Genomic DNA, 13,381 nt, shown 5'->3' on the forward strand with positions numbered 1-13,381 from the left:
CTTCAGGCTCAAATCCTGGAGTAGCCCAAGGAGGCCCTGCTGGAGGGTTGGAAGGTCACCCTTAGTTGTCTTTGTGGCCTGTATATTTTGTCTTCTTCCCACCCAGTCCCAGCTTCCTTCTGATGACTTTTTGCAGGAATCCCAACCTTCCCATGGCCAAGTTCCCAATTCTTCCAGCCCATTTGATTTGGCCTTTGGTAACCTGCACAGCCCCATTGCAGGACACCATTGGCCTTGACCAAGCAAGCCTTCCCTAAGTGGCAGCAGCTCAGACCCTGGAGCCCAAAGCCTGCTCAGTAACCTCATTAGTAAGCAGGACAGTGCCTCATTCCAGGTTAGTAACATAACCACTGTGGAATCATCCTTTGCTTTATAATAGGTTAAAAAAGGTTCCACAGAGCTCTGACAGCCCCACTGATGATTATGAGGAGGCTTAGAAATGGGAAGGGACTTAGCCCAGGTGACAGAGGTAGTAACCGGTAAAACCAGGATTTGAATCCAGGCCCTCCATCTCCAAACCAGTGCTTCTCCTTATAGTCCCATTGGCTTGTCTGATGAGACAGTGAGGCACAGTGGAGAACAGTGGTTTAGAGTTAAGGGATCTGGGTGCAAATCCTACCTCCACCATTTCATCTCTGGGTGACCCTTGTGGGCATTAGTTTCCTGATCAAGGAAATGATGTGGTTTGCACTCAGTGATGTCTAAATCTAAGCCTATGACAAACAGTTCCTCAAACACATATAATAAAGGAGAAGTGGGTGAAAGAGGAAGCATCACACGCAAAGCCAATGACAGAAGAATTGTGGAGGAAGGAGCCTATCACACACAAGCTATTTGGGGTATGATAAACTGGTAAGGAGCAAAGGGAAGGGTGAAAACAGTGACTCTCTCTCTCTTGCAAAGAGCCACCAGTAAGGTTCAAGTTCTCCTTAATTTACTCGGGGTCATTCATGACTTTTATGGAGCTAAAGCCTCCTCCTAGTAGAGACCAGCTTCACAGTCAGGAAGATGTGGGTTCGCCCACATCATGAGATGAGACTCGCCCCGATACATATTGGCTGTGTGACCTTGGAAAAGTCATTGAACCTCTCAATGTCCAAGACGACTCTTGAAGGCAATAAAGCGCATTGTTAGACCAAACTACATTGGTTAAGGGAGTTTCCTGGCAATTTCATGTATTAGTAAATTCCCAGATCCAGTCCCTATCCCCAGTCCATCACAGACCAAGAATGGACCTAGGCTGTACTTCAGTGCTACTACTTACATTGTGGTAGTGGTCAAATCGCTTTAGCCTCTGGGCTTCCGTCCTTAGTCATAAAATGAGGAGGTGGCTATCGAACCGATGATGAGCATTTGTGCATAAGGGACATTCCTTTCAGGAAGGGGCTGGACCACAGACCACTGAGTGAGTCCACAGACCTTCCCAACTCACAAATTCCTTAACAATAGGATTTTGCCAATTTGTTTATTGATTTTGCTATTGCAAATATGGATTTTAAAAAAAAATCTTAGACCTGAAACTTTCCACATGTATTATTCTCCCCTGACCCTTAGGACATGAGCTTCTTAAGAGTCCAGACTGTCTTACTTTTCTCTTTGTATTCCCAGGGCTTAGCATGGTGCTTTGTATATGCTAAGCACTTAATGCTTTTTCCATTCATTCATTCATTCATTCATTCATTCATCTTCCCTTGGGACAACTTTCTCCCACCTTCCAGATTTTCCTCATATCAATTTGGAGCTTGGACACCTGAGCTTAAGCCTCTTGCACAGAGGCCGGCTCTGTGTCACAATTCAAATGTAGGGTACCTCCAGCACCGAAACATCCAGAAGTCCACGTTCCATTATTTCTAGAACATGCCAGCATGTTTCTCTCTAAGATGAATTTCAGAAAGTAGAGCTTCCTTGTCACATTTTCTCCTAAGAGAATGAATGGATAAATGAACCAAGGAACCATTGAAATAATGAAGCAAGTTCTGCCATCCTGATCCCATCATGGCAGAGAGGAAAAGGTTTCTGTCTTGCCCACAGACAGCAGGCAAAACATTGAAAAGTTTCCCCGAAGAGACAACTTCAATGCTGAGAAGGGAAGGAAGGTTGCCTTGTGGTGATGTATGAGGGCCAATGCTTGGCAGCCCAGCCACTCAGAGGGCGGGAGCGGCTCCGTGATTAATGGTGTTTATATTTGACACAGGCTTCCTTTATTTATCTGCAATACAGTTTAGCGATTTTTATCAACCTCCTGAATGAAAAATATTCCGTCATACCAATATTGCCGTGTAAATTGAGTAGAGTCACTTTTTATTCTATCTTTCCGCCTTATCATCCGCACAGTAATTTTCTAGCAGGGGTTTGATATGGAAAGGCTGGATTTAGCTGTACTTGACACAAAGCCTCTTCAATTTCCCCTAAAAGTTCAGGCTGCTCTTAGAAATGTGTGCGTGTGTGTGTGTGTGTGTGTGTGTGTGTGTGTGTGTGTGTGTGTGTATTTTTAAGCTTTCTTTCTCTCTTTCTCTCTCTTTCTCTCTGTCTCTCTCTCTCATCCTCTCATCAAAGCAATTTCAGGATTTGAAAGAATAAAGATAAAATGAACAGAGCTGGATGGGGGAAATGCAGCTAATATGAAAACATCTACCAGCTGGAAAGGCAGTTGTAGTCAAAGCTGCTTTGAAGGGCACTTGGGCCCAGCACTCAGGCACGCTTGCACAGCCCCACTTTCTCCTAATCAATCACCATCCAACTCCAATCAGCGTTGGGGCAGAGTCGATCGTTCATCCCGGGAGTAATTGCAAAGTTGAGTCTCATAATGGACCCGTCTACGACATTTGTCACTGCAATAATAGAGCTAATGACACCCCAACTAAGGAAGGGGAAGAAAAATAAAATTGTTCTCCTTGTGATATACAAGAGGCTCAGGAGCAAATGGGCACATGCCTGTTTATTTCTTGAGTAGTAAACAGCAATGTTCATGTAATGGATAGAAGAGAATGGTGATGTGCTTGGGATGAACTTCAAAAAAAAAAGAATTAATTAATCAGAAGTCTGCCTGTGAATCTGGCTTCTGAGATGAAGCTTTAACATTAGATATTCTTTGGAAACATGGAGAGGGAAAAGCCACCCCAGAGTTTTAGCTTAGAATGCTGGACTCAGAATTAGGAAGGTCTGGCTTCAAATCCTAACTCTGACACTTAGTGACTTTGGACAATTCACTTATCTTCTCCAAGCCCCAGTTTGCTTATCTGCAAAATGGACCTAGGTCCCAGAGGAATTAGAAGGCTTAATGAAGATTATGTCCATGTAGTAGTTTGAAAACTGTAGGATACTGTAGAAATGCCAGAGCATATTGATTCTGAAGACAGCCCCCAGCATCCCTGGGCTGCTGACAAAGTTGAGGAGCATGCTTCGGTTTTTCAAGGTGAGATATGCAGAAATAAGTCTCAGCCCAAATGCTCTAGGATGGTTAGTCCAGAAAGTCCTTTATCGGGTGGCACTCAATAATGGTCTTTTCCAGTTTTCTGTGGTCTTATGTAGGAACTCTAGGTTGCAAAGGGAGGAGGAGGGAAGGAAGGAGGGAACCGGAGACTTTGAGATTCCTTAAGGAGGTCACAGAGCCTTGGTTTACATTCTCTTATCCACACTATTCAGATCAAGATTGCCTTTTACATCCCCCCACCACCACACCAAACCATTATAAAGATAAACCCTAGGGAGTTGTAATGTCCTCATTTGGGACTTAGTGTAATGACTGGTATGGGCTGACCCCATACTATAGAGTGGCACTTCCCTCTCTTTTAGGAAAATGACTAAAGAAATCTTCCCTCCCCCCAGTTCAGGAGTCAGTCAGTCAATCTACATTTATGAAGCCCTTGCTTTGTTCCAGGGTCTGTGAGAGGTGTTGGAGACACAAAGACTCCAGCCCTCATGGATATTACTTTTTATAGTAGGAGTTGAGGAGGCTCCGTATAGCCCATACATTGAGCCCTGACCCCTGGGTGGTCTAGGTGGCCTGCTACCCAAATGAGATTTGTGGCACTTGGCTTTGAATTCTACCCAAAGTGTGTGTGTGGAAACAAAACCAAGGCTATTGAGGGTCCTGGTTCTCAAAGATGGGCTCACATCCCCTAATACATTCCTGCTAAGGCTTCTATCACCCTTTTTATCTCTGAAAGGCATCCTCATTGAAGGAATGAAAAGGATGAGTCATGCATGGGTGCCTTGCCTAGAGTTATGAGAAGGAAGAGCCCAGAAAATAGTCTAGCCAGGAGTCACACACACACACACACACACACACACACACACACACACACACCTCTTTAGCTAACAAGGCTGAGCTCTACCCACCAAATTATTGCTGTTGATAGGAGATTTATTCCATTATGTCACTGACGTTCTTGTAAAAATATAAATTAAAAAAACAAAATGAGGTCCCAGGTTCTCATCTTGGCCCTGAATTTCAGAGGTAGCTGGAGGGCTAAGCCAGGGTTCTGCCTGTCTGCCCCTGCTCCCATCCCCAGCACACCTGCAAGCTAAGCTCAGCATGAAGCCAAGTCTGAATAGTTGGAGCCCAACTGTGTGTTTCTAATTAATTATTTCCACCCCATATCCAAGCCTTCCTTGCTGAGAGGCTCTTCATGTCAACAAGAGGCATTGGCTCCAAGTTCCACAGAGATCAAAATAAAATAAAACCGAATTTTGTTCTGATTCCCATTTATCTGTCCCATCTTCCCAGTGGCCAGAGAAGCCACAGTTTGCACCACCAATTCTCAGCTCCTCCTTTGTGAACTTTGTCATCTTCAACTTGAAATATTCTTAAACAGTAGGTGGGCATTGCAGTCCTTACTACAAAGATTCTTTTAAAAGAAGCCAGCTGAGCTCTGCCTGATGACGAATGGCATTCCAGAGCTCTGGGGGATGCAGCCATAGTGAAGGGGAAGTGCCAGGCCATTGGAGATGGTGAGGGGAGAAGAATCTGGACTCGAGGGAGGGAGGCTGTCTGCCTTTCACTATCCTTACTCCAGATCCTACTCTTTGGGTTCTGCATTTGTTTTGGAGCAATCAAGTCTATCTGCATTTCTCCTTTGTTAGTTCTTACCCTGTGTGAGTCACTGTTGCCAGTGGAATCGATCAGATCCTAAATAGAATAGCCTCAGTAGAAAAACAGGTATACTCATTCAAGGTTGGTAGAATTGAAAGCTGGCAGCATACAGCCAAAGATTTGAGAATAAGCCTACCCTTGCCACCAATAATTTCCTTGTTAGGAATATTCCCTGAATGTGTATGAGCTTTCTGTTCAGCGGTAAACCTTTCAGCATGATTTATAAAGCTTAAAAAGTGGAAACAGCCTCAATATCCAACAATAGTGGGATGGTCAAATAAATTGTGGTTCATTGAGTTTATGAGAAGTAACTAAGAATGAGAAGCGTGAGGGACATAAAGCAATTGGGACAGATCCTGGTGAAACAATGCGAAGTGTGGGGAGGAGGAAGGAGGGAGGGAAGAAGCAGAAAAAATATATTTCACAGGAAGTGTAACCATATCAGAGGAAAAGTAAAGGAGAATGGGCAAAGAAAAAATCCTGATGGAGACATAGAGACAAATGACAACGAAATTGTATTTAGAAACTAACAAATTAATCTAATTGATTGTCTTAATTCTTAGTAGTCAGATCATAATGAATCATTTAGTAAAGATGGACAAAAGTCCCTAATCAACCCTGTGTTTTAGGAGTCCCCTGTTATAAGACAAACACCAATTATGGCCTCCGTGGTTTACCCAGAGTGGATTGAATTATTCTCTGTGTTGGAAGGAAGAGGCCCTGGCTTCTGCCATGAACTACCGGAGTGATGTTGGACTACGGACACCCCAATCTCCTTTATGTTGTTTTGAAGTCTGGGGACCACGTTTGAGGAAGGATGTTGCCAAGCTTCTTGAGTATGGCAGAGTGCTTGAAACCGTATCACATGAGGACAGGTGATAGGGAGTGTGAGTGGTTAGCCTGGGGAAGAGAAGAGTTGGAGGTGGGAAATCCTACCATGTTTTGGGTATTTGGAGGCCAACCAGGTATGGCAGGGATTAGACTTGTACTACCTGGGTCCAAGAAAGGCAAACAAGGAGCAAACCGAAGATGGCTTTTGACTCAATAGAAGAAAGAATGTGCTAATAATGAGAGCTGAGCAAAAGTAAAAGAGCCTTATTTAAGAGGTAGTGAGCTTCCACATCTCTGGAGGTCTTCCAAAGGAAGCAGAATGACTCTTTCCAAAGATATTGTACAAGGAATCTGCCTTCGTGTGGGAGTTCAAGTAGATGAACTCTGAAATCTCTTCCAGATGCCAAGATCCAATGACTTTATAATTTATTCCTCATTGTTCTTTGCCGATGTCCATTTCCAGTTTGTTGAATGACCCTGAGAACCTGGAGCCATTATGATGGAGCCTGAGCTGGCTGAGGGAGAAGAGGAAAGTTCCTTCATTTAGTATGTCCAGGCCCACCATTACAATGTATTTTATGTTTCTTGAACTCAACATTAATTTCATACAAAAGTCACACCTTCCCCGTGTCCTTGGATTTACTCTGTGGTGGTGGTAAGAGAGGGGAGAAGGGATTTGGCCATATACCCTCTTCCTATAGTTAATTTTTCTTCTGAACAGCAAACAAACAAACAAGCCAAGATCACTTCAAAAGCTTCTCCCAAGGGGTTGTGTAGGTACATGCAATATTTACATGATGTTTGAATTATTCAGAGAAAGACATGAAGTTGACTTTTAAAAAATCACCTTCTTTTATTCATTTCTTCACTCATAGAGTGACCAGAGAGGTAAACACCTGAGCACAAAAAGTGGATGGGTTGGTCACATGGTGAGAATTCATGATGACCATTGAACAGCTCACATGGGCCATTTCTAACTATGTGACTTAGCGAAATAGCAAGAAAAGCCCCCAGTATCTTTGTTGATAATGGTGAACATTTTTTTTTATAATGGTATTCTGTGTCTGTTACAAAATGAAGATAGTTTTGGAGTTCATTGCTTATTTTTTCAGAGGGGAATAAAGCCCCATATTTGTTTTCAAGCGTAGTGCAAGATATGTTTCTTTCTGAAGTTTTAATCATCACAAAGCATCAGCTTCCAACTGACCGTGGCCAAGGGCCAACGCCAGAAAGTTGCTCTCATTTGGACACATGGACTCACAGAAAACCAGTAGTCAGTGGACTTTCTTGTAGCCATTTACTTTGGATCCTGACCCCTGGATTTGGTGGCCCTGGGCCCATATGACAGCCTTTGGGTAAAAAAGCAGGAAGCACATCTCCCTGATTATTTGTGCTGTTTCCTTAAGTACCAGGAGTCTTTGTTTTTGTTTAAACAGAAACAAAACAAAACAACTCAGATATTAGATTTTCATTAAGAAAATTTCTAGTACCTTGAAATGATTTTAACTGCTACCTCAGAGAGACGAGATGAGAATGGCCTTTCTTCTTTGCCTAACCAAGCCCTACCTGCCCTGGAAAGCCCTTGACCAGGGCGTTTAGTCACTGGAGAGTCTCTCAGATGGAAAGCAACAGACAGGGCATCCCTTCCAAGCCCTGTGTGGACAAGAATCCCAGCAAAGTGTGCTTGACAAATGCCTCTCATGTTGACTTGAAGACCTCCAGTGCAGGAGAAGGAAGCCATTACCTGCCAAGGCAGGCAAGCCCAGTCCATGCTTCCTTCCCAGAGAGCAGAAACCAGCTACTTTACCGCCTGAATCCAATGCTCTCCCAACTGGACGCTTAGCTTGGATTCTGTCTGTAAAAATCCAGCAAGTGCCTAATTATGTTAAAGGATGGAAGCTCTCCATAAAATCATTGAGTTAGTGTGGGAAGGGTCCTTAGAGGAGGTCATTTAGGAAGAATGGCTTATTTTGTGAGGAGTCTCAAGTCCTGACCCCAGGTGCCACGGAGGAGAGGCCAGGCTTGGAGGGCTGTGCTACACAGAAGGCATGCTGGGCCAACGAGGCACAAGGTCTCGGTTCAAAAAACCAGCTTTTATGCTTACGATCTGTGGGACTAGGTGGAGGTCACAGCCTATGTGCCTCCTTTCTTTGTCTGTAAATTCAGGAAGGAAGAGGAATGGATGACCTCCATGGCTTCCTCCAAATCTGATAGATTTATGATCCTTTTTTTTTCCCTTTGCCAACCCAAGATGACAAAACATAGCAATCCTTTATTTGTTCTCTGGCCACAGGACCCCCATATGGAAGTGCAGGCCTTTTAAACGCTTGTCAAATATTTACCAGTTCTGGTTTATAATGGATCTTATAAAGCTGTCTGTCACTCATGTTGTCTAAGGGGCTTTGCAGCTGCTCCTGCTAGGGCTATCCATACCACACCCCCTTCCTGCCTTGTCTTCTCTGCTCCTCCGGCCACTGCTCTGGAGGACCCTTACCCCAAGCCCTGAGCACAAAGTGAAATCTGGAAAAAAAAATGAAATGCCTGCTGCTGGCTCTCCTTCCTTCCTCCCCTCTCTCCTTTCCTCAGTCCATCCCTTCCTCTTTCCTTCCCTTCTAAACTTCCCTTTCTCCTTTCCTCTCTCCTTCCTTTCCTCCTTCTCTCTCTCATTCCTTTCCTCTTTCCCTCCCTTCCTCTTTTCTTCTCTCCATCCCTCCTTCCCTTTCTTCCTTACTCACTCCTTCCCTCTGTCCTCTTTCCCTTTCCTTCCCTCCTTCCTCCTCTCTGTCTTCCTCCCTGAATACTTGGCAATTGATAATAAATTCACGAAAAAGTAGCACCAAATTCTGGAATTACTGGAAAATACTTACACTCAGAAATATTTTTGAGTACAACTAATTCTTTTAAAAGAAAGGAAAAAGTATAATTATTGTTTGTTTGTTTGTTTTAAACCGAACATTGATTATCTTGGATGTGGAAGAACTCAATGAGCATTATAAGCGTGCAGAAAACAGACCATCAATATTGCTTCAGGGAGTTTCTGAAAAGTCTTTACTCAGAGATGGAATTTGCAAGAAATGCTAGGATTAAGAGTATCTTAAATGCCGCTGCTGCTGCAGCTGCTGTTGCTATTACTATTACTGCTGCTGCTGCTGCTGCTACTACCACCACTATGCTGATGAGGAGGGGGAAGAGGAAGAAGAGGAAGAGCAGAGGCAGTAGCTCTGGCTTTGAACTCACAGATACTTGTTGTAAGCCTAACTCTGACATTTACTTTCTGTGGGACCTGCAGAAATTCATTTGACCTTGTTCAGTCTTAGTTTCCTCACTTGTAAAATAGGGATAATAATAGTGCCTTCCTCACAGCATTATTGTGAGGATAAAATAAGTTAGCGGACATAAAGTCTTTACAGAATTTAAGTTACTAGAAATAAATTCATCTCTTATTATGCAGAGCATCTGGGTGGCACAGATCTCCAGGCCTGGACTCAAGAAAACCTGAGTTCAAATGCTGCCTCAAACACTTGCGAGCTGTGCGATACTGGGCAAATCACTTAATCCTGTTTGCCTCAGTTTCCTCATCTGTCAAATGATTTAGAGAAGGAAATGGCATACTGCTCTAGTGTCTTTGCCAAGAAAACCCCAAATGGGCTCATGAAGAGTCAGACACAACTGAACAAAATTACTAATGATGATGATTTCAGTTATTTCTACAGCCAATTTGAACAAGTTAATGCTATGCTCTTCCTTTAAACTAGCCAAGGGAGCTTGGTACCAAATCTCAGCATTGACCCACACCATATCTCCAGGTGGAGCTTCAGGGACCCTGTTACAAATCAGCATGAGTCAGAGATTTATTATGCCCTTTAAAAATGTGTTTTTATCACCAGGTAAATCTAATTGTGAATCAAATGCCAAGATTGTGAGTAGATTTCAGTTTTTGTGCCAGTTTTTTTTAATGACTAGATGAATATACCTTTACATGAGATGGGGGTCAGCAGGATAAGCTGTAGACTTCCTTCCCATTATAAATCAACAGTGGTCTTCTCTCCAGTATTAAACACCTCTGCTTGGCTATTCGTGGTGATCTTCTGGGAGTCTGTGATAGCTACTTTCCAAGGATGGTTTTTGTTATTCTCAGCTCTAAAGAAGAGTCGTTTGTGCTGGCCTCTCCTTTTCTGCCAAACTGTAACTATCACAAGCAGAAGGGTTTGACTCATAGAGCTTCAGAATAAGGGAGAGACAGAAAGGCACACAGAGAACTACACCAAGACAAAGCGATAGAGATGCACGGAAAGAGAGAGAGCTGTAGACAGAGATACAGAGCAACACACACACACAGAGGTGTAGACACAGAAGAATAAGAGGGCGTAGACATTCTCTCATCCCATGCCACAGCCCCTTTTTCAAAAGTGTAGGGGAAGTGGACAGACCAGTGTGGGTTTCCATTCATTATGGTTGCTAAGCTGAGGCCTCAATGGGACTGGCTTTCCCCTAAGATTACTTCCTGCCAGGTTTTAGTGAACTCTGCATTCTTTTGGTCTTTGAAGTGGGATCGGAGGTTTAGAGTTGGATAAAAGCTACCCCCACTCCACCTTGTTCTTCTGTTCGTTCTTAAAGCCATGCCTTCATAGCAGTTTCCCATTCCCCCTCAGTCTTTGTTCATGGGAAAGTCAGTGCACCCCAAAAGTATTGAGCCCATCCCAGCCAGGCCACATGGATAATTTGCCCAGAGATTTCATAGTTGCCTTCATAAAAGAAGGAATGTGGCTCTGGGCAAGTCGGCCCTTGGAGACACCATGGTCTGATCTGTCTGGTGACTGCAGGTCCACTTCTCTGGGCAGAGACACTCAAGAAAGGGCTCAGGTCTGTTCCTCCCATCAAAAAGTTGTAAGAAAAGATGTTTTCAGGAGAATTTAGTTATTCTCATTAAATGAGATCATAAACTCCTGCCTGAACTCATTATCATCGGAACCTTGGCATGATCCAGAGCACCCCATTATTGTCCCACTAGCCAACCCCCAAATGCTCAGTTACTGATTGTTTGTAGAAAGCAACTAATCAGGGAACAGCATTAAAAGAAGGAAAATAAAACAACTCATGCCTGCAGGAAATTACACAGATTGCAACAGTGCCAGGGGAAAACAAAAATGTATATTCAAACTAGCGAACCCCAGTGCTGTGGGGCTGGCTTTCTTCCTGAAGATGGTGACGGATTGCACTCATGCTCTGGTCGCAGGCAGGCCATGTGCCCACAGCCATCTTTCCATGTTTCTTGGGCAAGGGTGAAGCTGCCTGGCCTCCTGGGCCTCTCCCACATAACAGGAGGCCCAGGAGCAGAGAGCATCACTCTGGGGTGTTTGACTCTGGACACTGAGAATTAAATATCAGTTCTAAGCAGTCACTCATCCTCCCCTATTCTCTCCAGGAGGCAAAGGATGAGAATGGTTCTTCAGAGATTAGACTTGGGTCTTAAAGAAACATGGCATCAAGATCAATGGACGATGGAGGCAATCTGAGATCTCTCATTGGGGTTCCCTTGGGTGGGGACACACAGGCTGCCATGCTTGTTCTCATTTATTCTGGTTTCTGAACCAAATCATTGGATTTCCCATGGGTCAGTTCTCTTTCCTGAAGTGAGAGGGCAAGAGCCAGCCTGTGCTTCTTACGGTGACGCCAGGGGCTTGGTCCTTGAGTGTAGATGCTTGAGCTTTCCCAGAAGTTTTAAATTAATCCTTTTTTTTTCCTGATACAAACCTCTCCCTACTGTCTATCATAATGTTTCTCTCTCTTTTTATTCCAGGCCTTCTGCCTTATCAAGTAGCCCAACATATTCTGACCTGCCCTTCATTAGAATCTCCCCACACAGAAACCCAGCAGGCACTTCTGAGTCACCCTTCAGCCCCCCGCATCCGTACATCAACCCTTACATGGACTACATCCGATCCCTGCACAGCAGCCCGTCTCTGTCTATGATCTCGGCGGCCCGTGGCCTCAGCCCCACGGATGGTGAGTCTGTGATCAGCTATCATTGTGTGGTCTCTTCTCACTGGACTGCAAGCTTTTATGGTCATCTTCCCCCATTAGAATGTAAGCTCCTTGAGGGCAAGGACTATCTTTTTGGCTTGTGTTTGTATCCCCAGTGCTTGGCATAGTGTCTGGCTCTAGTAAGCACTTTATAAGTAAATGTTCTTCCTTCTTCCCTCCTTCACTTCCTCCTTCCCTTCTTTCCTCCCTTCCCTCCATCCCTCTCCTTCTCTCCCTCCTCTTTCTATCCTTTCTCACATCCTTTTGCATTTGGCATGAGAAGTGTGATAAGTCATTTGAGGATAGCTATACTCAGACTGGAGGTCAGCAGCTTGTTTTTTTTTTTGTTTTGTTTTTCTTTTTTCCCCTTCTCTGGAGCCTTGCATTTTTAGAGGATGTGTTTGTGTTTCTTTAGTAGAGAATAGGACTTATTTCTTAAAAAATAGAAATCTATATTTCCCTGCCTATCAATCAAACAGCCAATAAGCATTTATTATGCACCTACTATATGTCAGGAATAGTGCTAATTTCTCTCCTTATTCACTTCACATCAGAATAGTCAGTGTTCTTGTGGAGCAGTAAATGGAAGCAGAATTGTCAGGATTCTGATGGGGTACAGAATGGCACATAGTAGGTCAAGTGCTGGACCTTAGAGCCAGGAGACCTGGATTCTAATCCTGTCTGTAAGGGCAAAGTACTTGTCACTCTGTCCCCATTCTCTATCCAGTCACCACCTAACTTCCAAAATGATTTGCCTCAAGTGCAGGTCTATCTATATCTGCAATATTGACTCAGCGTCAATGACCCTGATTATTTCTAAGCTCAAAGAGAAGCTCCTCAATTTGACAGTAAAAGCCTTTCACCCTGGCCCATCTCATGTTCCCAGGCCATGTACACTATCCCGTCTCCTACCCCCATGTCTCTGTACTGCATGCCTCTTGTTCCTAGAAAGCCCTCTCTCCTCACTTCCACCCAGGTAGTGGATTTGAGAGCCAGACCCTGGAAACTGGAATCCTTCAAATCCAAGTGCCACTCCATGAGACCTTCCTTCCTTCCTCCCTCCCTTTCTTTCTTCCTTCTTTCCTCCCTTCCTTCCTTCCTTCTTTCTTTCCTCCCTTCCTCTCTTCCTTCCTTCCTCTCTTCCTTCCTTCCTCTCTTCCTTCCTTCCTTCCTTCCTTCCTTCCTTCCTTCCTTCCTTCCTTCCTTCCTTCCCTCCTTCCTTCCTTCCTTCCCTCCTTCCTTCCTTCCTTCCTTCCTTCCTTCCTTCCTTCCTTCCTTCCTTCCTTCCTTCCTTCCTTCCTTCCTTCCTTCCCCTCCCTCTCTTCTTCTCCTCCTTTCCTTCCACACTACACAGGACTACCTTACCTTCCACATTAACTCTTCCCTGAACTGAGTGGAATCATACAGACCCTCACAACATAGTGACCTAAA

The 13,381-nt window shown here is 44.2% G+C and overlaps 1 protein-coding gene across 2 annotated transcripts in view; it reads left to right on the forward strand.

Moving 5' to 3' along the window:
* GLI3 (GLI family zinc finger 3) overlaps window positions 1-13,381 on the forward strand; it is a 283,642-nt gene that overhangs the window by 188,924 nt on the left and 81,337 nt on the right. For both annotated transcript variants that reach the window (XM_020964429.2, XM_020964430.2), the window contains one exon: window positions 11,727-11,932. In XM_020964429.2, coding sequence (XP_020820088.1) covers window positions 11,727-11,932 — 206 coding nt within the window. The remainder of the gene's footprint in view (window positions 1-11,726; window positions 11,933-13,381) is intronic.

This window comes from Phascolarctos cinereus, unplaced genomic scaffold, assembly GCF_003287225.1.
Source record: "Phascolarctos cinereus isolate Bilbo 61053 unplaced genomic scaffold, phaCin_HiC Scaffold_4;HRSCAF=312, whole genome shotgun sequence".
NCBI classification, from domain to species: domain Eukaryota; kingdom Metazoa; phylum Chordata; class Mammalia; order Diprotodontia; family Phascolarctidae; genus Phascolarctos; species Phascolarctos cinereus.